This window comes from Convolutriloba macropyga, chromosome 14 (genome assembly GCF_964194025.1).
Source record: "Convolutriloba macropyga chromosome 14, txConMacr16.3, whole genome shotgun sequence".
In the NCBI taxonomy this organism is placed as follows: Eukaryota; Metazoa; Xenacoelomorpha; order Acoela; family Convolutidae; genus Convolutriloba; species Convolutriloba macropyga.
The window spans coordinates 10,851,173-10,872,980 of record NC_134481.1 but is presented as its reverse complement, the minus strand read 5'-3'; the positions used below and the strand labels follow the sequence as shown (position 1 = coordinate 10,872,980).

Below are 21,808 nucleotides of genomic sequence, written 5' to 3'. Positions count from 1 at the left end.
GAAAAACCATTTTTAAAAAATCAGGTAAAAAAGTTTAAAAAAAAACAGAAAATCAAAGTCAAAATGCCGCATGTTAACAAAAAACCACAAGCGAGAAATGGAAATTTGGTTCAAACAAAAAACCAAGACCTAGAATGAACTATGAATGGATTGGGAAATCCATTTACAAAAAAACATCTATCCAAAAATAGAAAAAACATCAAAAATCAAAATGAAATTGCCGCAAGTGAACAAAAACCACTAGTGAGAAAGCAAATTTTTGTTCAAACACCGTTTTCTCACTCTACTTTAAAATTAGAGCAAAAAAATTTCACGCCGAAAAACCACTCGCAATTTTGCTCCCTTTCCTGTTTCGGAGTGACCAAAATCACCACGCCAATTTGACTTGAAAAAATCATGAATGAGAACAGATCTTAAAAAAACATATCTGGACAAGTCCTGACGTACAATTCGAAAAATTCAATCGACTGAACAAAAACTATACCTATAACGGGCTATGAGTGAGCTGGGAGAATTATTTTTAAAAAAAATCAGATAAAAAACTAAAAAAAAAAACAGAAAATCAATGTCAAAATGCCGCATGTTAACAAAAAAACCACTAGCGAGAAATGAAAATTCGATTCAAACAAGAAACCCAGAACTAGAATGAACTATGAATGGATTGTGAAATCCATTAAGAAAAAATCCCTATCCAAAAAATAGAAAAACATCAAAAATCAAAGTGCAATTGCCGCAAGTGAACCAAAACCACTAGCGAGAAAGCGAATTTTTGTTCAAATACTTTTCTCACTCTACTTTAATTTTAGAGCGAAAACATTTCACGCCGCAAAACCACTCGCTTTTTCGCTCCACTTCCTGTTTTGGCGTGACCAAATTTACTACTCTAATTTGAATTCCGAAATCATAAAAATGTGTGAACAGATCTTAAAAAAAGACTGCGCTCCAATACAATTCATTGAATTGTAAAAAACCAAGAGAAGATCAATAATAGCCCCAGCTATCGCTGTGCGGTTATTAATACTGCCCTATTGAACTTAAGTTGATGTTCATTTCCCCACGGATAAGGCTTATCTGTTCATAAATTTTTTGAGAACCGTAATTAGGTTGTTTTTATTTTATTTTATCATGGTCATATTCTGAACTCCGCGGTAATGAAATACAAAAGATGAAGTCCATAACTGAACCGAGATCAGCGGTAACTCAGATACTGTTAAACAGCGCCTCCTGAACAAAATAATTTTGCGTGAGAACTCAATTTTGTTGAGTAATTCATGGGTATGGGCAGGACTAAAGTGTCACTTACGTGCAGTAATGTGAAGAATAGGACATCCGGACAGTTCTTAGCAGGGAAATTGAAGAGACCTCTAACAGTGTCTACTACAGCTGGTATATTGCAACAGCTCGCACGTAGCAGACACACCAGCAGATCTACGCATTTCCTAAAATGCAGATAGCGAGCATCAAATCACCGGAGTCCATACATAACTGACCAATTTCGGAAGAATTTCTCTCGAAAGTCTAGTGGGAGCTATAATCTATTACAGCCTGCTTTAGTGGGGGGTGGGGGGGGGGGGAGGGTAGCCTGGAAGGGGAGGGGCTAACAAAATTTATTAAAGGACTTAAATCTTATACCACGATTCAGGTTTTTAAAATAATGACAACAATTTCGGAGCATTTTTCATTTGACTTTTTGCATTAAACTGTCGCCAGTTCAATTCAGCTGCTAAAAATTTAGAATGAGAGCAAAAATTTAATCACGCAAAACGTAAGGGCGCAAAAGTTACTCGAAAAGTCAAAACGCTCAAGCGAAAACTTTGCATAAAAAACGCTTACAATAAACGCTTACTTCGTTTGAGAGCAATTAATAATCTGACGGACTCACTTTATCCTCCATTCCGCAATGAACACAGTAAATATTTTTTTACGGTGGAGCCATAATAAAACCTTTAAAACTCGTAGTTGCATTGAAGATCTTGTATTTGAAATATTACAAACTCACACACAACTTATTCAAAATTGTCAAAAAATGCAAAATTGTCATAAGAAGTATGTTGAGGAATGAAACAAACCATGTGGCAATTTGTGGCTTTGATATTTGTGGTTCATCGAACAGTTTGCTTTCTTGTGTGTTGACCAGTCGAGAAGGGAAGTGGGCAAAACTGAAGGAATCTGTCGGGTTCCGAGGGTCCCACCCGCCAATCAGGGCCTCAATCCACGAGATCTGAAGAATGTATCCTCATAATAACCTCATGTTCTGGCTTAAAAGGCTATCAAAGAGAGGTTGCACTTTTTAGCACTGTTACCGAGTACCACTTGACTAGCTCCATTATTTTTTATTATTTGTGGCTAGAACTTATAATAATATAATAATAATAATAAATTGTTCTCAAGTATGTATAAACAAACAACATTGTTCAATGAGGTTTACATATACATACTCAAAAGGTCATCAAAAGGCAAAAAAGCCTAGTCGTGTGATGCCTTTGGAGTCGTTAGCAATTAGGCTCCGTTCATCATATAAAATGTTATAAAATATTAAGAAACGTTTAGCTTCTATCTAGCCTGGATCGCGCACCATTAGAAGTTCATTTCAGTTCGAGGTAATGGCTCGTTTCTCAACGTCGTTCCTGCAAAATTACCCCTCATTCGCCATAAATGATGACCATGGGCCACTTAATATTCTCACGTCATTTGAGATGTAATGAAGCCAACCCGTCAAGTTACTTTGCCGTTACGAAAAGAGAATATCTCGGAATGGAAACCATAAAACCAAAATGACCATAAACATAAATCAGTCCACTTAATTTAGTCTGAAATTCTTCTAAGCAAGAAAATTGTATTTTATGATATACCTGAGCTTGTTTGTGATTCCAGTCACTCAGGAGGAAGTCTATGGGGAAAAATTCCCAGCTGTTGCCACTGTTAGCACTATTATCACCTCCCCCTCCGGCAGAAGAGGGGGCGAGTTTCATGGCCGTTATTGCACTCATTACACTCCGCAGGGACTCAGCTCCTCTCACCATGAACAGCTCATTGTCCAGATTCTCAACTACCTGAAAAGTCGCAAATCATGTTATTTTACAAACGAATATTTGAAAATAACCGGTGAACTAATCCATTTTTGGCTATTTTTGTGAAAAATTTGTTTATAAACAAGTATTTTGAGCAACCAAATGAGCTGCCGAGGTTTAGTGACCATACCCACATTAGCCCAAATAACTTTGGACCTCTTCGACTTATATTCAAGTCAAGCAGCGCATTATCGAACAGAAGGTTTCAATGTTTTTTTTTTAAATTTCAAATTCTGTCCGAGATTGAGTTACCACGTTTATGAAGCAGTATTAATTCAAGTCAATTTTTCAGTTAGTGTCATCGAGACCCGCTCAAAATTTGTAATTTCTCTTTCAACCCAAACAAAAAATGTTTACGCATAATTCATACTTTGAAATTCGTTTAGGCATTAGATGCCCCCTCCCCATGTTTGGTAGACTCTAGTAAACTTTTTTTAACCCCCTTCCCCATGTTCGGTATACTCTAGTAAACTTTTTTTAAAAACCTTTTTACTCAGGCGATTTTTTACTTAAGCCCTGCGATTACTCTCACCTTGATCCAGTTGATACTCTTGTGGGCCATTTTGACGGCAGTGACAAAGAGGGCCGGACTCCATTCTGCAGATGAGGTGGCTTTACTCGCATCCAGACCCTGCTCCAGAGAAGAGCTGCCCCATCCACCATTAGCACCCAACTGCTGCAGTTGCACATCATTGGCCACATTGGGAGGTAGTGCCGGGTTTACCATCCGACTGATGACCAGGGCCACCTGTGTACGATTGACCGACAATTAAAAATTCAAATTAAAATGTTTTAAACAAGAAATAATTGCAATTATATCATATCATTGCCCCAGCTTCTGCACCAAAAACTGATCCTTAACATAAAAAAATTGCTCGCGCACAAAAAATGAGTGAAAAACTAATGTTATTCTTTCGAACACAAAACTTAGGAGAGCCGAAGAATCTGACAAGGCCACCTCAGCAGAAAATGAAGCTATCAAATATATGACGTAAAAAAGTTGAAAAAATTTTTAGAAAACACTTATATTAATTGTATTTAATTGGAATGGCAAGCGAGGTTCTCTTTCTGTTTAACACTATCACACCTGAGAAATAGTTTTGCTACTTGAAGAGTATTTTCTTTTCAAAATTTGAGGAGGATACCAGCAGGTGAAGGGCCAAATTATTGCCCTTCACCTGCTGGTGTATTATTAAAACTCGGGTGTATTATTAAAACTCTTGAAATAAGTGAAAAATAGTCCCCGACTGTTGGGTTTTCCAATATACTGAAGAAAAACACCTGTAACTTGGTCAACAGGAAGAAAATTTGGTTATTTCGACACAGATATTTTTTCGTTTTTAATAATAATAAATTGTTTTCAAGTAAATTAGCATTGCTGTACAAACCAGGCCGCACAGAATTGCCACTTACTTGATAGGTCATCAAAAGTTCAGATGGTCCTCGTCAAGTGATGCCAGGAGCAGTACTAAGAAACTTTAAGCCAGATTGTCAGATGCTTAAGTTGTAAAAGATTTGAAATGATCAGCTTAAAATATTAACGAAACTATTTGTTGGTTATTAGTAATGTAGTTGTCTCTAAAACTAACCAAAAACGTTTCAATTCTCTTTTACTCAATATTTGTACTTCTGAAACGAAATTGGGGTTAAATTTTAAAAAAAAGTTGAACAATTTTCTTACTCTTACTTCTAGTCGTTAGGGCTAAGTCCACTAGCCGCGTTTGTACTTTTTAACTGACGTGATGATGTTCTATTTGACTTAACTGACTCGAAATCAGAGATTTTCAACTATTTATTTCGCATTCCAATCTAAGTATCTCTGTTAATTTTTTAAACAGTTCATAAATGTGCAAATTTTTGATCAAATGGATTTTATACTTTTCTTGCTTTTGCATTGTTGATTCCGTTTTTCTTTTTTTGAAGATGATTCCAGCAATTTGTTTTATTTTTGCTCCTAGAGGTTGAAGTGTTGTTTTGCAACTGGTTTTATAGATTGAAACGCCATAGTTTAATATTGGTTGAATGCAAACCTTATAGGTTAAAAAGCTTTGCAGTAGTTAAAATTTATCTCAACTTAACAAACCAGAAAAATTGGACAGTTTCGCACATTATTTAAGGATGTGCCGATTAAAAATAAGTTTTTCATCAAAATGTACTCCTAGGTACTTTAGAGACGTTTTCTGACTGATTGCATTATTCGGCAAGATTACCTCTGCTTGAAGATTTTTCTGATTGCTTTCAAATTCACTAGGTGCGTTTTTGTCAGTTTGTTTCGCAAAAAATAGTCGGCTACAGATTGGATTGACTTCAAACTTTTCTTTGCTTGAATACGCACTTTGAATACCACAGAACTCCTGAATATCGTTTAAATAAACTAGGAAGAGAAGCGATCCTAGGACCGAAACCTGCGGCACTCCATATTCTGTTGTTAAGAATTCCCACATGAATTCAACTGATCTCACGCATTTTTTCTCACTCAAATAGAATTTCAGTATTGTTTGTACATGTCCTCTCATCACTACGTTTTCTAGCTTTTCCAGGAGCAAATTTTCTTCAATTGTATCAAATGCTTTCTTCAGATCTATGAAGACAGCCTCCACTTCTTTAAATCCGTTTTACCAGTCTCGTTTGTCTCCCTCGAGAAAAACTTAGGCATCAGTAGTCCCTTTTTGGTCGAAAACGAATTTCTCGAGGAATATGGTCATTCGATCAGTATTTTTTCTAGAATTTTTCAAATCTTAATTAATGGTAATAAACTAATTGGCCTGTAGTTCTCTGCTTCGTAAAGCATTACCGCACTTATGTATTGGAATTAATACCGCTCATTGTAAACAATTTGGGAAGGTTCCTTTTTCAAAACACTTATTGACTAAAAACGTCAATGTAGTAACTCATATTTTATTTTTTAAGTAAGAAGTTATTGTGTCAGTCAAAATCAGTGCTTTATTTGTAATGACTAGTCTTTGACAGCTCTTCTGATTCTTTTCATGTATTTCCACTCAATGATTTTATTGTATTAAAAAAGCTGCTGGAATTGTTTTTTTTCTTGCGTTTTTGTGCAACATTTTCTCATAATAGTTTCTTTTGTTTTCTCTTATTTTCTTTCGCAGCTTTTTCCTGATTCTATTGAAATTCCTTGTTTTCATTAGTTTTGTGTCTCAAAAAAATTAAAATAAGCTTTGTTTCTTTTTAGTGCTAGATTCTTTATACTGTTGTCAATCCAATTTAGTTGCTGAGAGTGTTTCGATTTTTTCAATGGAATATAGTTGTCAACTTCCTCAATGATAGTTTCTTGGAACTTTTCAAAAGCAAAATCACAATCCAAACCATAAAATTTCGACATACGTCTGCCTAATTTCTCTTATTTTCAAAACCATTTTCTCTAAAACTAAGTGGTTTTAAGAACATTCTAATCTCTGCAAACTCAGCTTTTCAGTGGTACAGTCTTTTTGACGTAATCAAAGAACATGATTTGGACAGTGTACTTATCACTTACTGCTGACTTGACGATTTCAATTTCTACTGCCTTCAAGCAGTAAACTACGTCAAAATTAGTTCTCGACTTAACTGTTTCTCTAGTATACCCAACGTTTGACATATTGTTGGGTATATGTCAAACGTTTGAAAATTCGAATGATGGTACCGCTAAACTTTTTATAAAAGTTTGTTTTAAATCCATACTTACAATGATCCCGACCCCTCCTCCTTTAGAGCCTTTGAGGTTGCTTGTAGTAATCTCCTGGTAGCCATCAAGGTCAATGCACTTTAAGTTAGATAGATCCATGAGCCAAGTTTCCATCAAACATATTACTAGGTTGACTCATCAACCCTTCAAATTCGCTCAAATTTTTGTAGATCGATCTGATGTTTTGCAGGATTATTTTGCTTGAACAAATTTTGAATTTTTTGTTTCCTTGAACACATTACCAACTTTTAATTTTGTATCAGGGCTTCAAATGCATTTTGGTTAAATCTAAAAAAATTTCAAATTTTAAAAACCTGGAAAAAAAGATATAGTGAAAAAGAAAAGAACATAAATAAGAAATCAATGTGAATGTGAATGACCGCGGACATCGCAAGACTTCAGAGTAAAAAAACTGAAAAAATCAAAGATTTTACTTCCTTACCTAATTTACTTTCAGAGTTAGGCATATCGCAAATTAGACTTTTAAGGCTAAAGAGTATTTTGCAAAGGAAAAGAGCTAAAAATGACAACCATCTAGGGCAGCATTGTCTGTGGATATCGCTAGACATATGTTGCCACTAAAAAAGATTTCAAAATCGCCATCTATTTTGTCTCTTTGCTGCGCATACTGCAAGCACGAAGGGGTTTGATTTTTCATTGTAAATCAAGTAAAACCCTAAAAATTTATCTCTTCTCATCTTCCCATTTAGATGCGAACATCGCGTGCAAGAAGGTGAATAAGAACTTGCCAGGACAATGAGAAAAAGGAAAATTAGATAACATATCGGAAATGAAAGAAAACATATGCCTAAAATTTACTACCATCCCATCTTGCTGCAAATATTGCGAGCAAGCTGAATGAATAGAAATATTTCAGCTGATAGGCCCAGCATTTTAGTACTGCTACTGTAGGGGTTAAATATTCAAAATTACCGCAAAACATTATTAAATAATCAGAACAGAAATTTTCAGTTTCTACTGTTGACAAAAACAAGCTATGGTGTTTATTTTTCATTTGTCTCTTTTTATCAGGAGAAAAATTTTCTTGAACTTTTTCACTTGAGAGCTCTTCCGTTTCCTTCGTAAATTTTCGCTTGTTGCGTCCACTCTCCCGTAAGACAGGATTTTGGATGTTACTCAGTTCGTAAGTGATTTACTGCTCTACATGATGTTTCGTTTTGCAGATCCTTAATCGTAACTGACAATGTAGGATTTGTGTTGAAGCAAACATTCTCAGTTTTTGCGCCTCTCCGTTGACTTCTGCTTCATATTTAGGCAGTCTTTCATAATTTATATATTATTTAGTGAACTTTTCTTTAGCTTCCTTTTCGCCCAAAACCCTAAATAAATAAAAATGCAGATCACTGACTCTGGGCATCCAGTTACTGCTGTGCAAAGTAATACATGACATGCTTCAATTCTGTTTTCATCCAGCTTGATAATCAGGAAATTTAAAAAAAAAACTTCAAGGTGTTTCGCAACACATTTCGACTGTCTCTTGAGTCAAAGGGTGGATTAAAGAATGTAACGCAATCCTTGCTTGTGTAGCGTTCCTGAGCTCTCAGTCTGTAGTTTAATTCAACCTGTTTTTTATCAATAATTTTTTGTTACTATTTTTGTTCGTGTCAATTAATCCAGATACTACTTTCAATAGTTCATTAACTTTTTTTGTCAAAACATATCACACATAATTTTAGCAAAATTTGAAAAATCGCTAGAAGATACCTCACCATCCATGTTGTTGCCTTTCTTCCTCAGTAATTGTTAAATGCTTTTTATTTAACGAAAGGATAATTGTTCAAGGAAGTAAAGAAAATTAGCAAATTTCATTCGGTTTTTACTTAAACTTTTCAATGCTTTTCACTTGAAGAATAAGCGGTAATTACAATAGGGTGGACATAAACTCTACTGCTTTAAAGCGCACTTTGTTGGAATTCTAAAGAATCAAGCACTAGTTCTTGGCTACCACAAAACAAAGCCTCAAACCTCGTTTTATTGATAAAGAAACTATCTACCAATTTTATCTCCTAAAATATTTCTTGGAATTCACAATAGTGAATTGTTCTTGGCTACTACATGAAACAAAGCCTCCTCTAAAGTCTCAAACCTCGTTTTCTTGATAGAAAAATTATCTACCAATTTTATCTTCAAAGTTAATTCTTGGAATTCACAATAGTGAACCCTTCTTGGCTATCACATAAAACAGTCTCCTCTAAAGCTTTGAATTTCGTTCAATTGATAAAGAGAATTCATCTACAAATTTCATCTTCTAAATTAATTCTTGGAATTCACAATAGAGATTCGTTATGGGCTATGACATAAAACAGTCTCCTCTAAAGCCTTAAACTTTGTTTAATTGATAAAGAGAATTCATCTACCAATTTTATCTTCTAATTTTTATCTTCTAAATTAATTCGTGGAATTCACAATAGAGAACCGTTATTGGCTACCACATAAAACAAAGCCTCCTCTAAAGCTTTAAAACTTCGCTTCCCTGATAAAGATCTACCAATTTTATCTTCTATATTTTATCTTCTAAATTAATTCTTGGAATTCACAATAGAGATTCGTTATTGGCTATGACATAAAACAGTCTCCTCTAAAGCCTTAAACTTTGTTTAATTGATAAAGAGAATTCATCTACCAATTTTATCTTCTAATTTTTATCTTCTAAATTAATTCGTGGAATTCACATTGGCTACCACATAAAACAAAGCCTCCTCTAAAGCTTTAAACTTCGCTTCCCTGATAAAGATCTACCAATTTTATCTTCTATATTTTATCTTCTAAATTAATTCTTGGAATTCACAATAGTGAACCATTATTGTCAACCACTTAAAACAAAGCCCCTCTAAAGCTTTAAACTTCGCTTCATTGATAAAGAGAATTTATCTACCAATTTTATCTTTTAAATGCTAAACTTTACGATACTATTGTGGTACCAATCATTAGATAGATATTCTTGATCCGCTATTGCACTCAATATTGAAACAAGTTAATGATCGGTTCCAGATAAAGGTTTACAAGCGGATCACTGGCTACAGAAAATTACGCATAAAAAGCTGTTAAAGCGGGCAACGAAAAGATGAGCAAAATTGCAAGGTTAGCGGCTTGAAAAAAATGTAAAACAAAAGCGCCAGACGAAAATAAAAAATTTAAAAAAACACCTTTTGCAAAACTAATTTTTGTCTTCTCAGCACTTTCGGTGATTTGTACACTTAGAGAATACATGTTATACGACAGCTGCGCTGTGACATAATGACCCCCCCCCCCCCCCGGCCTTACCTGTTCATCCTGTTTTGGGGGATGAAAAGTTTGAAATTTATCAAACAAAAAATCGCACAAAGAAGAGCACGTTACTAATTAATGCTGAAAAACTTTTTGAGAGAATCTAACCAAGAGTACCGCAATGTAGCTTACAGCATGGCAGCTATAATAATTATTCCAGTTTCAGTTCTAATTCTAACCTGTCGTTCGTTGATCCTCTGCAGCCCATACTCGTGCAGTACTTTGATGATGTCATCACAGCTGTGGAGAGAGGAGGGTCCTAGGTTCTCTATCAACTGGTACAGACTCACCTCCGACTAAAACATCACCCACAGACATCAATCAAATACAGTCACATTTCAATAGATTATCTTTCGAGCTGATAATGGTTTTTTTTTAATAAGTCAACTCCACTTTTTATGTCATGTCATTTCAGTTCTAATGCAGTCAAAAATTATTTTTGTTGTTATTGTGGATTTTTGACTGTCTTCGATGGGACGTTATCCCTTCAGCCTTCTTAAAATATCGTTCCAGCTATTTCTGCACTTCTGGCACTCAAGGCAGAGTTGCCACGCGCAGCTATTTAATTCACAGAACCTTTCGTTGACATTAGTTTCAATTTTTCGATTGTAGCTTTGGAAAGAGGAAAATTTTTTACTTAAATGGTGGAAGCCGCGACAATCTTATAGCTCTTACTAATGACATGTATAAATCTACAGTAAAAGCACGTTTCATGATACCTCACTCAATATAACTACAATACGGTTAAAGCATAATCAGTTATAAAAGACTACAGCTTACCATTGGGCAGCTGTTCGCAGAGAGCACAATGTCCAAAGTGACACTCTCCTTCTCGTACAGCGCCGGAGAAAGAACACAGCTCTTTTTTGGAAAGTCTGCAACACATACAAGTCTACATACTCAAAACGCTTATCAACTTTGAAAATTTACTGTAATTGCTGCCTTCGACCACCTCAAAAAGTTAGCTACTATAACAAATTACGCCACCATTTATTTAAAAATTTGTATATAAATAGATTCTTGCGAGTTGCCAACAAACCACTTTGATAATTGCCTCTATTGCAGAAACTGAAAATGGTAAGTACCGTTTTCAAGGGAGGCAAACAGTGACTTGTGCAATTCTGGAGCGAGTGTTATGCTGCCCTGAACCACTAATCGGAGTAAGTGGTAGAGCGTGTGAACAGGAGTCTCGGCAAAATTGCTTTCTTGCCCGTCAGAGGATGGCGATTGGTATGACGTATCACTGTACGCTCTTGCAAAATCTGGTACCTTGAGTCGTAAATTCTCAAGCGCTATATCGTGCAACTTTGTTGACTCCAGCAGAGCAACGCTCAGCGTTATTTCCTGTAGTTTGCTCAATTGTAAAACCTTATACAGCTGTAACAGTGTTTGTAGCGAAAGCTGGAGTTTATTCTGAAAAAAAAGATCAAGGGCTTAATTAAAAAATTAAGAATTGGAAATATTCCCATCTAAGATGTCTATTTAGTTTCTATTTCAACTCACCGATTCAAACAGTTCTTCGATTGCGGGACAAATTACTGATGCGAAGTATAATTTGTTACTCAATTTGTCGAAGATTTCGATCAGATATTTGAGCTGAAACATATGCAAAATGCATCAAGTTATTCATAACAACGTAAAATTCTCGCAAAGTTTACCTTGGGGTCGACGCTTTTTTCGACAGATAAATCGATAGATGCTACCAAAAGACGGACTAAAAACCGATCTTCGTGGACAGAAAAATTGACAGCAAGCTGAAAAACAAGAAAGCTGCTAAAATTGTCAAAACAATTATGGAACAAGTTGCGAAAGTATGAACCACTAACCGCTGTCAATTCGCTTTGTGATCTAGGCTTGTCTAATGAAGTGACAAGTAATTTGATCAACTTCAATGAGGAGACATTAGCTTTCATTATAAGACATAATCCAAAAATCCTGTGCCAATTTTACTAAGACAATATTGGGTGCAAATTATTCAAAACATTAAATCTGAAATAACTAATTATATTAAGCTGTAATTTTGGTGGGTAGTTCAAAAAAAAAACGAGGCACCAAAGAGCGATCTGACCACGATAGATTTCTATTAAAAAAATATTTGCAGATGCAATAAACCACATTCAACTTAAGATACCAAAGACAGCTGGCAATGGAATATGGACTCTTCCAGTCTGGATAGGCAAGAGCACAATTACTCTTACAACGGCAAGCTGACTAGGGTAATGATCTATGCCTCATCTCGACACATTAGATGCAAAAATAATGCAATATAATTACATCAATTGAACGATAACCACCAACAGGGCTCAAGAATATCTGTGCAAAAACTCGGAAATGAAGTTGCATTCAAGATGAGCCACTCAAATACCAGACAACTAAAACACCGATTCACAATGAATTTATAAAGAAGAGATACCTAAGATCCTTTGCTTCTTTAAGATATGAAAAACTGACATTCCAACTAAATTTCCTTTTTGTTGTTAATTATCTCCACATTGGCTTCAAGTTGATTTTTCTTGATTCCTTTTTATCTCACTGCATTTCGCGCAAAACTTCATCCAGCAAAAACGTATACTTTCCTTTTTTTCAAAAATAAGCCCCTAGCTTAGCATTATAAAGAATCGTCCCCCATGTTAAACATGCCATAATAGGGCCATACTGGCGGGTGGGGGGCTATAATAAAAGGCCCAATTTTGATTACTTCATAAACATTATTGGCGGAAAACCGCTAAACTATTGGCCACTGTTATTATACTAACATATCCTCAAAGAGTTCCTCCATTTTTTTGCTTGTGTTTATAATCCAACAAAAAGCAGTCCTAACAGATGGAATGTTGAAACATTCAATTGCCTGTTTAATTGCCTTTCAAGCCTGAAAGAAATCACAGCAAACTAACGCAACCTTCTAGATCGGCTGTATTAATTTCATGAGCACTAACTGGAAAACAATGCAGTCCGGCGATGACCATAAAAATATTTGCCTGAACCTCTAAATTGAACATATTACCGAGCAGCTATTTGATTTCAGAGAGCAAATTGGTAATACCAAACAGATCGAGGTACTTTTGGTTAATTAACCCCCGCTCTTGATTGAGTCTACCATTGACAAAAGTTTCAAAGTTCAGCCTAATTGTTGTGATTAACATATGAAATAGTCTCCATTTTGCACCCGGGAGGCTATTTAATTTTGTTTCAGCTCGTGATTGTTGTTACTTACTGAGTGATAAGAGGCCGGACATTGTTAGGGTAGCCCCAATTACTGGGGATTTCAGATTCCGGCAGAAGAATTCGTATCTGGGACAGACATCTGAATCTGATTTTTTCTAGCTTTTGGCGTGAGGTTTTCTACGCATCTGCTTGATTTATTCATTTTGCTCAAGTTATTCGAAGAACTTATTCCTCTGCACGTTGGATAGTTTTTCAGCTCAAACCTTTGGCGTGAGGTTTTTCCGAATCTGTTTGATCTGTTTGACTGACGTTGCAATAGTTTTATTCAAATTTGTGGATTATCAAAGTTATTCTGTGTACATCAACCCTCCGTAGCACGCTACTTCGAGCCCCTTGTGGGTGAACTCCTTTGATTCCCATTTTTATTATTCCCCTTAGAAATGGCATCCCCACCACCACCACCACCCCCTGAACGGCTTTGTGAAATTTGTGTTCAGCGATGCAATGCCCAAGTTAGTACCCATTGTGTTAAATGTAAAAACGTTTATGTCCACCTCGCGTGTCGGGGCCTTACAAACAGTTCAAATGTTAGTGGAATGACTTTTTGGTCCAGCAGTAAGTGTTCGCCAACTTTCGCTGCAGAGCTATCGTTACTTGATAGACTTTCTGCAATTGAGCAAAAATTGGAATGCGTTGATGCTCTAATCCGCGAGGTTTTTTTTACGTCGAACTGAAATAGCTGCAATGAAAAAACCTGATTTTCCTTTTCTTAGAGCAGCAAAAATGGGGCTCCTGAGAACCCGAAATGACAGCACTTCGAGTCATCAAAGTGCTTCAGCTACCAAGAAACGAAAAGCCGACAATTTGACTGTAGAAACAACACAGCGAAAACTAAGAGCTTCTAAAGAATTAAAGACTGAAACCAATACGAAAACATCGGTAATATCGGGCGTTAAAAGACCTCCAAAGTGCCGTCATATCTTAGTTGGACGACTCAGCCAACATATCTCTGTCACTGAAATGGAAGAATACTGTGAAACAAACGGTATTGAACTCCTTCATGTTCGTCAAATTTCAGGAGCGGAATCACAGCTCAAGTCATTCTATTGTGTTTTTAGGTTTGAAGATGAAAAAGTTGAGTCAGTGGAAATTTGGCCTGAAAATGTTACCGTATCAAGATTCTATCTGAAAGAGCCAGCTCGTGAATGGCTGAAAAGCGTTGAAAAGAGATGACCAGAATTTAGTTTTCGTGAGAACTATGAAAAGCGAACGTTTAACTGTTTTTTACATAATGCTCGCTCTGTGAGAAACAAGACAAAAGAATGCTTTATTGTAAATAAATGAGATAAATATTGGAATATGTGCCGAATCATGGATTAGAAAAAAGGGATGATTATTTCTTCCTGCAAAAGTGTTGCCCCTTTGGTTTTAAGTTGACACAGTGCACAGTGCACCACGACTCAATAAAAGAGGCAGAGGAATTTGCTTATTCTACAGATCAAATATTCAGTTAAAAAAATTGTGAATTTCAATCGTCAGAGCACTTCGAATGCTGCTGCGCAACCTTGAAATTTCAGGAAAATATCTTTTGCCTGATCATCGTGTACAGAGTGGCTGGAGGAAATGTCAAGTCGTTTATTGACAAATTTGCTGACTTTCTCGAAGATAAAATGTTATGTTTCGATAGAATTCTTCTCTTAGGCGATTTCAACATTTCCTTGAATGCTTCACGGCTCTGGGCTCTTTTAATGGAAGAATTTGGTCTAATCCAGCTCTTCAAAAGCCAAACTCACAAACCTTGTGGTCTTCTCGATTATCATGTTATATGGTCCAGTGAAATTCTGATTAATGTAATATCGAAAACTCTTCTTACTCAAACTGATCATTCCCTAATTTGTTTTTCGATAAACAATTGGAAACCTAGCAAACCTAAGCAACAAATGTTTTACCCGAACTGGAAATTGTTTAGGCCTGACTTGTATCTGAACTCGCTGTTAAGTAATTTCAGAATAGAGCAAGCTTCGAGTGTTGATAAAGCCTGGAATGACTATTTGGCTGCGGAGGAAAACATTTTGCACGATCAATTACAGCTTAAAGTTAAAACCATCTTTGACCATAAATGCCCGTTTTGTGATGATGAGTTGTTATTCTTTAAGAGTAAGAAAAGAAAATGTGAGCGATTATATGGAAAAACCCAAAGCGTTGCTATGAAAGCGGATTTTGATTTGACGACCAAAATTTATTTCGATAAGTTTCTTGAAAAAAGAGCATTTTTTATCAACAATGTCTTGCAGGGAAAAGTACAAGTCAAAATTATGCGTTATTGAAATCTCTACTTGGTGAAAAGGAGCCGATACTGCCAAAATGTGAAGATACGGAAAGTCTTGCTACAGATTTTAATTAAAGTTTTATTTCAAAAATTGGGACTATTATTGCATCAATTCAGGCAGCTGAATGTCCAGAGATCCTACCGTTGAGAAATAAAGAGTTTTGCGCCTTCACTCTGTTATACCTGAGCGATATGAAGAAGGTACTTACGGCTTCAACGACTAGTACATCGACGCTGGATAGGATTCCGACGAGGGTTGTAAATTCTTTTCCTAATGAATTGTCTTCTGTAGTAATGAACCTTATCAATTTTTCTTCGAAAATTGGAGTTATCACCACGCTCTTAAACAAGCAATTGTTAAACCTCACATTAAAAACGTTAATCTTGATCCTGAAAATTTTGCGAATTATCGGCCAATATCAAACCTCAGTTACACATCGAAGTCATTAGAAAGATCAGCTCATGACTTCTGTCGGTTTCAGAGTGCCTATAAAAAAATTTATTCAACAGAAAGCGCACTACTAAAAGTCACCAACGACCTGTTACTAAACTATGAGCTAAAAAAAGAGCAGTTTTTAAACTGGACTCGATCTATCAGCAGCCTTTGATACACTGGATCTTGATATACTTCTATCAATTATTGATGTAAGCCTTGGACTCCGAGGTTCTGTTCCCTGTTTCCTAAAAAGCCCTCTGTGTGGTCGATCTCAGAGAGTAATAATAAAAGATGTTTTGTCTTCAGAACAAGAAATAAATACTGGGGTACCACAAGGATCGGTTTTAGACCCCAACTTTTCTCCTGTTATTTGCTGCCATTAGAGCTCATAATTAAACAGTTGCAAATGAACTATCACTTCTATGTGGATGATATTGTTATTTAATTTGTCTATGAGGAAACGGTGACTCAAGAGACGTTTGATCTGATTATTAGCACCTTACAGAAATGGTTTTGTGGCGCAAAACTGAAATTGAATACCAGTAAGAGAGAGTTTATGAAAGTAGTGCGAAAAAATTCTTTCAATGCCGATCTAAAACTGCCTATGTTTTCCCAGTTTTCGAATCATTTTAAATTCCTTGGCTTCATTTTGGATGACAAACTTTTATTTTCAGCCCGGTTAATTCGGTTACTTCTGCCTGCTACTATGTGCTAAGGAAGGAAGATCTTTTCTATCAGAAACACAGTTGACAGTGATGTCCTAGTAGAGTTGGTAAGAAATATGATTATTTCGCGGCAGGACTACTGCAACTCACTTTATTATGGATTACCTGCTGTACCTAATGGGAAGTTACAACGGATAAAGAATTGTGCAAGCAGGCTCATATTTCGACTGTCTCCGGGAACACCAACTTCAAGATTCATTAAGCAGCTGCATTGGTTAGAAACCTGTGCTGTTCATAATTTTACCTTTTGGTCATCGCTTAATTCATCATCCTCAACGAGTTCCATTGTATCTTAACTCTCTTGTGTCTCGCAATGATAAATTTACAAGATGCCAGTATATTTACAACCATCAAATTTCGGTCACTAAAGCTAACTTCGGAAAAAGGTTTTTCAGCCATGCAACTCCGCATGAATGAATCAGACTGCCATTTGAATTGAAGCTAGTACCAGATGAGCTTACTTATAGGAAGAAACTGAAAACCTTTCTATTCTGATTGTTTTACATTGAAGCACTTTTGAGTATTTAAATGTTGCCTAAACATATAAAAATAATAATAATAATAATAATAATAATAATATTAATAATAATAATAGTAATAATAATAATAATAATAATAATAATAATAATAATAATAATAATAAAACATCAATACAAAAAAGCCAATTATAGAGGCTCAGATCACTACCAATTTCAAACGAAGTTGTTTTTTGTTCTCAATAAAATAGTAATCAACAAACAGATGATACAGTTTGCACTAAATTAGGTTGATTGGCAAAAATTAAATGAGATAATAATCAAAGAACAGTTAGTAGCATATTCTTAGAGTATTGTTAATGATCTCAGTCAGTGGCATCAGTGGTTTCACCAAATTCTTCATGAACATTTAATAAAAGTGACAACGCACAGAGCAAACTTGTCTCCAGGGGTAATAAATGAAACAGAAAAATACGAAATTAGTGACGAAGCAATATTGTTTAAATCGTTTGTGTTCAATGAAGAAATATCTCGAACAACCATTGAAGATAAAATTAGCTACGAAACTGAAATAATCTTCACAAAAACGTTCAGTGAAATACCGAGATACTTAAGATCAGTGGAGAAAGCGACAGAGTATCCCAGTAAAATGCTCTTCAATAAAAAAAACACAGTTTTAGACAGCTCGAACTAAGGTCATTTCTGTAATCAGATTTTTTGCGGAGTTTATTATCACCGTAAATCCCAAATTGCGCAATAAACCTTTCTAAAATTCTATTTAATACAATATTCTGTTCGAGACAAGCGATTAGCTCGGTTCTCAACAAAAAAGGACAAAATTTAAAGTGCGGTTCGTGGTGGAATAGGTAATTTGATCTTATAACAGCAATTTACCACTCTCAATATCTCACTGCGTTCAGTTTTTCAAATTGTCTCAAAAAATATTTCTTCAGCAGTGAAGGAAAATGAGATCTTTTCTGTTTTGGGCCGGCAGCTTAGTGGTTTTATATTTTTTACGCCTTCCAGGCGCACGTGCAATTTTTTTAAATAGTAACATGCTAAATAAATAAAATGTAATTGGGGGGCGTGAAAAGCACTGGGGTGTCGAAACAGAATGTTATCACAACAGTATATAAGGATGGGAAGGAGACCGCAATCAAAAACTCCAGGCCATATATGGCCTCTAATTCCCATTTACAGTTTTTTAAAAAGTTGTTTTTGACGGTCTCTTCCACCTTATAAACAATCAAATGCAGAACTCAAAGTTCGATGTTTGGTCAAAGTGATCAAAAATTGTTCAACTTCTTTGCATTTTTCAAAAAATATTTTGCTTCAATGACCAGAAATTGATGAAAGGACTAGCAGTCCTCTACATAGAATTTCAGAAGGATTTCAACAAAGTACACGACGATAAAAGTTTTGCAAAATTATCAGCTCTAGGATTAGGTGGCAAATCGCTACAAATGATTGCAGACTCTTGTACTACTGGTCCAAATTATCTGAATTAGTGTTTTCTAGATTTTGAATATAACGAACGGAATACCAGCTATTTAATAACGGCACTATTTGGGCTGCTCTTGTTTCTTGTTTACATGAATGATCTAACCTAATCAGAAGTTCATAGACTTACATATGATTACGCCAACAACTATATAATAATGATGAGCATCAATGCGAGTTCCCTTAAAAGTGACCTATAATTTGAATATTTGGCGGCCTAAAAATTACATGGTTCTTCATGAAGACAAAATTGCGTTCTTTGCATCAAGAAAAAGTCAAATAAAACGTGTAGCCAAGTTGTTAAAACCTTAGATAGGCAAAAAGACCCTTGATGTGTTAGTCAGAGAAAATCGCACCTGTAAGGCATCCGCACATAGACGTTTATCAAAGGCAATGAGAGAGCTCTGGTATACCTCTTCCTAATAACATGAATGCCTACAAGGACTATAACGTACCCATCGTATCATATGAAAGCGAAGTGTGGTATCCCAACAAGGGCAATATAGTCTTAACAGAGGTATTAAGGAAATAATACAAAATGGATGCTTTGGTACCCTTAAAAAGTGCAAAAATCTACTCGAAGCTCTTAAAATTCTACCTTTTCTAATTGCCTAGAAATCCAAAGTCTTCTAATTATTGGAGTATTGTTGACAGAGATTAAAATCTAGATGTAAATCTCTTTATCATGTACAGCAGAACCAAAATAACTAGACAAGGCACAAACAATGTTTTTGCAGCGAGAACTAGACAACGTAAAAGCGATGAAAACTGTTGGGTTAGAACAGCATCCTTGTGCAACAATATCAGAAGAACAACAGATTTGAAGAATTATTAAAAAAGGAACTGATTACTAATGAGTGATCACAATTCCTTAGAAACAAAATTTAAGAGAAGGAATCATACACGTGTAGAGTTAGTTGCTTAAGTACTATCTTAAACACAAATAAAGAGGCCATCTAGCTGACGGAAGAAGGGTGCGGACAAACCGCGGATGTGTTCTAGAAACCTTATCTGCTACTACTACTACTACTACTACTACTACTACTACTACTACTACTACTACTACTACTACTACTACTACTACTACTACTACTACTACTACTTCTTCTACTACTACTACTACTACTACTACTACTACTAATACTACTACTATAACTACTACTACTACTACTACTACTACTACTACTACTACTACTACTACTACTACTACTACTACTACTACTACTACTACTACTACTACTACTACTACTGTTTGAACACTTAAAACCCATAAAGAAATAAAGGAACAATGACAATAAGTGCAAACAAGTTAATAGAATGCATATGTTTGAGCTTATCTGGGTTTATTTAATCCAGGAAATGCTGTTCAACAAAACTGTTGAAGCGGGATTTAGACTCTCTTTTCGCTTTCTGTCGTAAGGTGATGTAGCTCATGTTGTTCCTTGAGCAATCTTCTTCAAGTTGATCCATCCACGTCTTGCGTTGACCCCCTGGAGCTCGTTTAGCATATCGATATTTTTCTGTCGGCTCCCAGGTGAAGGCTCGGAGCGCTAGACGATCGTCATTCATCCTCAGGATATGGCCAAACCATTTCAACCGTTTAATCATGATCATTGCAGAAAGTGTCGACATACGTGATCTAGCCAGTACTTCTTCATTTGTCACCCTCTCCAGATATGAAAAACATAGTATCCTTCGCAGACAACTGGTGTGAAAACTCTCAAGTTTCCCTTGCGTTGATTTATTCATGGTCCACGTTTCAGAGCTATATAAGACACCTGATAACACGAGAGCTCTGTATATTTTGCATTTGAGGGGAATACTAAGTAGCAACACTACTTCTACTACTACTACTACTACTACTACTACTACTACTACTACTACTACTACTACTACTACTACTACTACTACTACTACTACTACTACTACTACTACTACTACTACCACTAATACTATCACTGCTACTACTACTACTACTACTACTACTACTACTACTACTACTACTACTACTACTACTACTACTACTACTACTACTACTACTACTACTACTACTACTACTACTACTACTACTACTACTACTACTACTACTACTACTACTACTACTACTACTACTACTACTACTACTACTACTACTACTGATACTACTACTACTACTACTACTACTACTACTACTAATACAACAACTACTACTACTGTATTCAAGAAACACCGGCTGAAGACGGTTTTTAATAACCAGATAACTTCTACCCAAATTCAAGTTGGCTGCAGTAGCAGCAGCATTAGTAGTACTAGTAGTAGTAGTAGTGGTAGTAGTAGTAGTAGTAGTAGTAGTAGTAGTAGTAGTAGTAGTAGTAGTTGTAGTAGTAGTAGTAGTAGTAGTAGTAGTAGTAGTAGTAGTAGTAGTAGTAGTAGTAGTGGGGGACAAAATCTAACCTCACCTCCACGTGGTGTCCCCTGGGGGTAGGTCATGTGCTGCGGCTCTCCGCTCACATGGTCGAGCTAACGAGGCACTGGTCTTCTAGTTTGTGGCGCAACTAGTCGTATCTCAGCCTTCAAACACCAAAGCAATGAGTACATTCAACCATGGCCCCGAGTCCCGGGTAAGGGGTGCTAAGAATCTCCCGAGGAACCAACTCAGAATTGCAACTTTAAACGTCAGAACACTGACCCAAGCCGGATCTTTAGAGGCTTTGAAAATGGATCTGGCGCAATACAAGTTGGATATTCTGGGAGTGCAGGAGACGAGATTGCAGGAGCAAGAAATTGATCTCGGAGACCAAAAGCTCTACCTGTCTGACTCGTGGTTGTCTGGTGTAAAGTCGAGACAAGGAGGAGTGGGCGTTGCTGTAAAGAAGTCATTGATAAACAGCATCGTAGAACAAGTGGCTCTAAGTGAACGTATTTGCTACGTCAAGTTCGCGGCTCGGAGGAGAGCCAATCTAGCTGTTGTTGTCTGCTACGCACCTACGAATGAAGCTAGTCTCCAAGAGAAGGATTTGTTTTGGAGTCAACTTTCAGACCTAGTTTCCAGCTTCAAACATAGGGAGCGTATTTGTGTCATCGGTGACCTCAATGCAGAGCCTGGACACCAGTTGAATGACACCATGAGCTGCAGAGGCCCGTTTGGAATGGG

At 36.2% G+C, this 21,808-nt stretch overlaps 1 protein-coding gene across 2 annotated transcripts in view; it reads right to left on the bottom strand.

The window, feature by feature from the left end:
* The window catches only part of LOC142353457 (CCR4-NOT transcription complex subunit 1-like), a 279,900-nt gene that overhangs the window by 138,586 nt on the left and 119,506 nt on the right, over window positions 1-21,808 (bottom strand). For both annotated transcript variants that reach the window (XM_075405706.1, XM_075405707.1), the window contains exons 2-11: window positions 11,871-12,035; window positions 11,703-11,798; window positions 11,548-11,640; window positions 11,130-11,457; window positions 10,825-10,919; window positions 10,224-10,340; window positions 3,604-3,819; window positions 2,853-3,053; window positions 2,070-2,221; window positions 1,304-1,439 (exon numbers count right to left, since the gene is read on the bottom strand). In XM_075405706.1, the coding sequence (XP_075261821.1) occupies window positions 1,304-1,439; window positions 2,070-2,221; window positions 2,853-3,053; window positions 3,604-3,819; window positions 10,224-10,340; window positions 10,825-10,919; window positions 11,130-11,457; window positions 11,548-11,640; window positions 11,703-11,798; window positions 11,871-11,957 (1,521 nt within the window). In that variant the 5' untranslated portion in view covers window positions 11,958-12,035. The remainder of the gene's footprint in view (window positions 1-1,303; window positions 1,440-2,069; window positions 2,222-2,852; window positions 3,054-3,603; window positions 3,820-10,223; window positions 10,341-10,824; window positions 10,920-11,129; window positions 11,458-11,547; window positions 11,641-11,702; window positions 11,799-11,870; window positions 12,036-21,808) is intronic.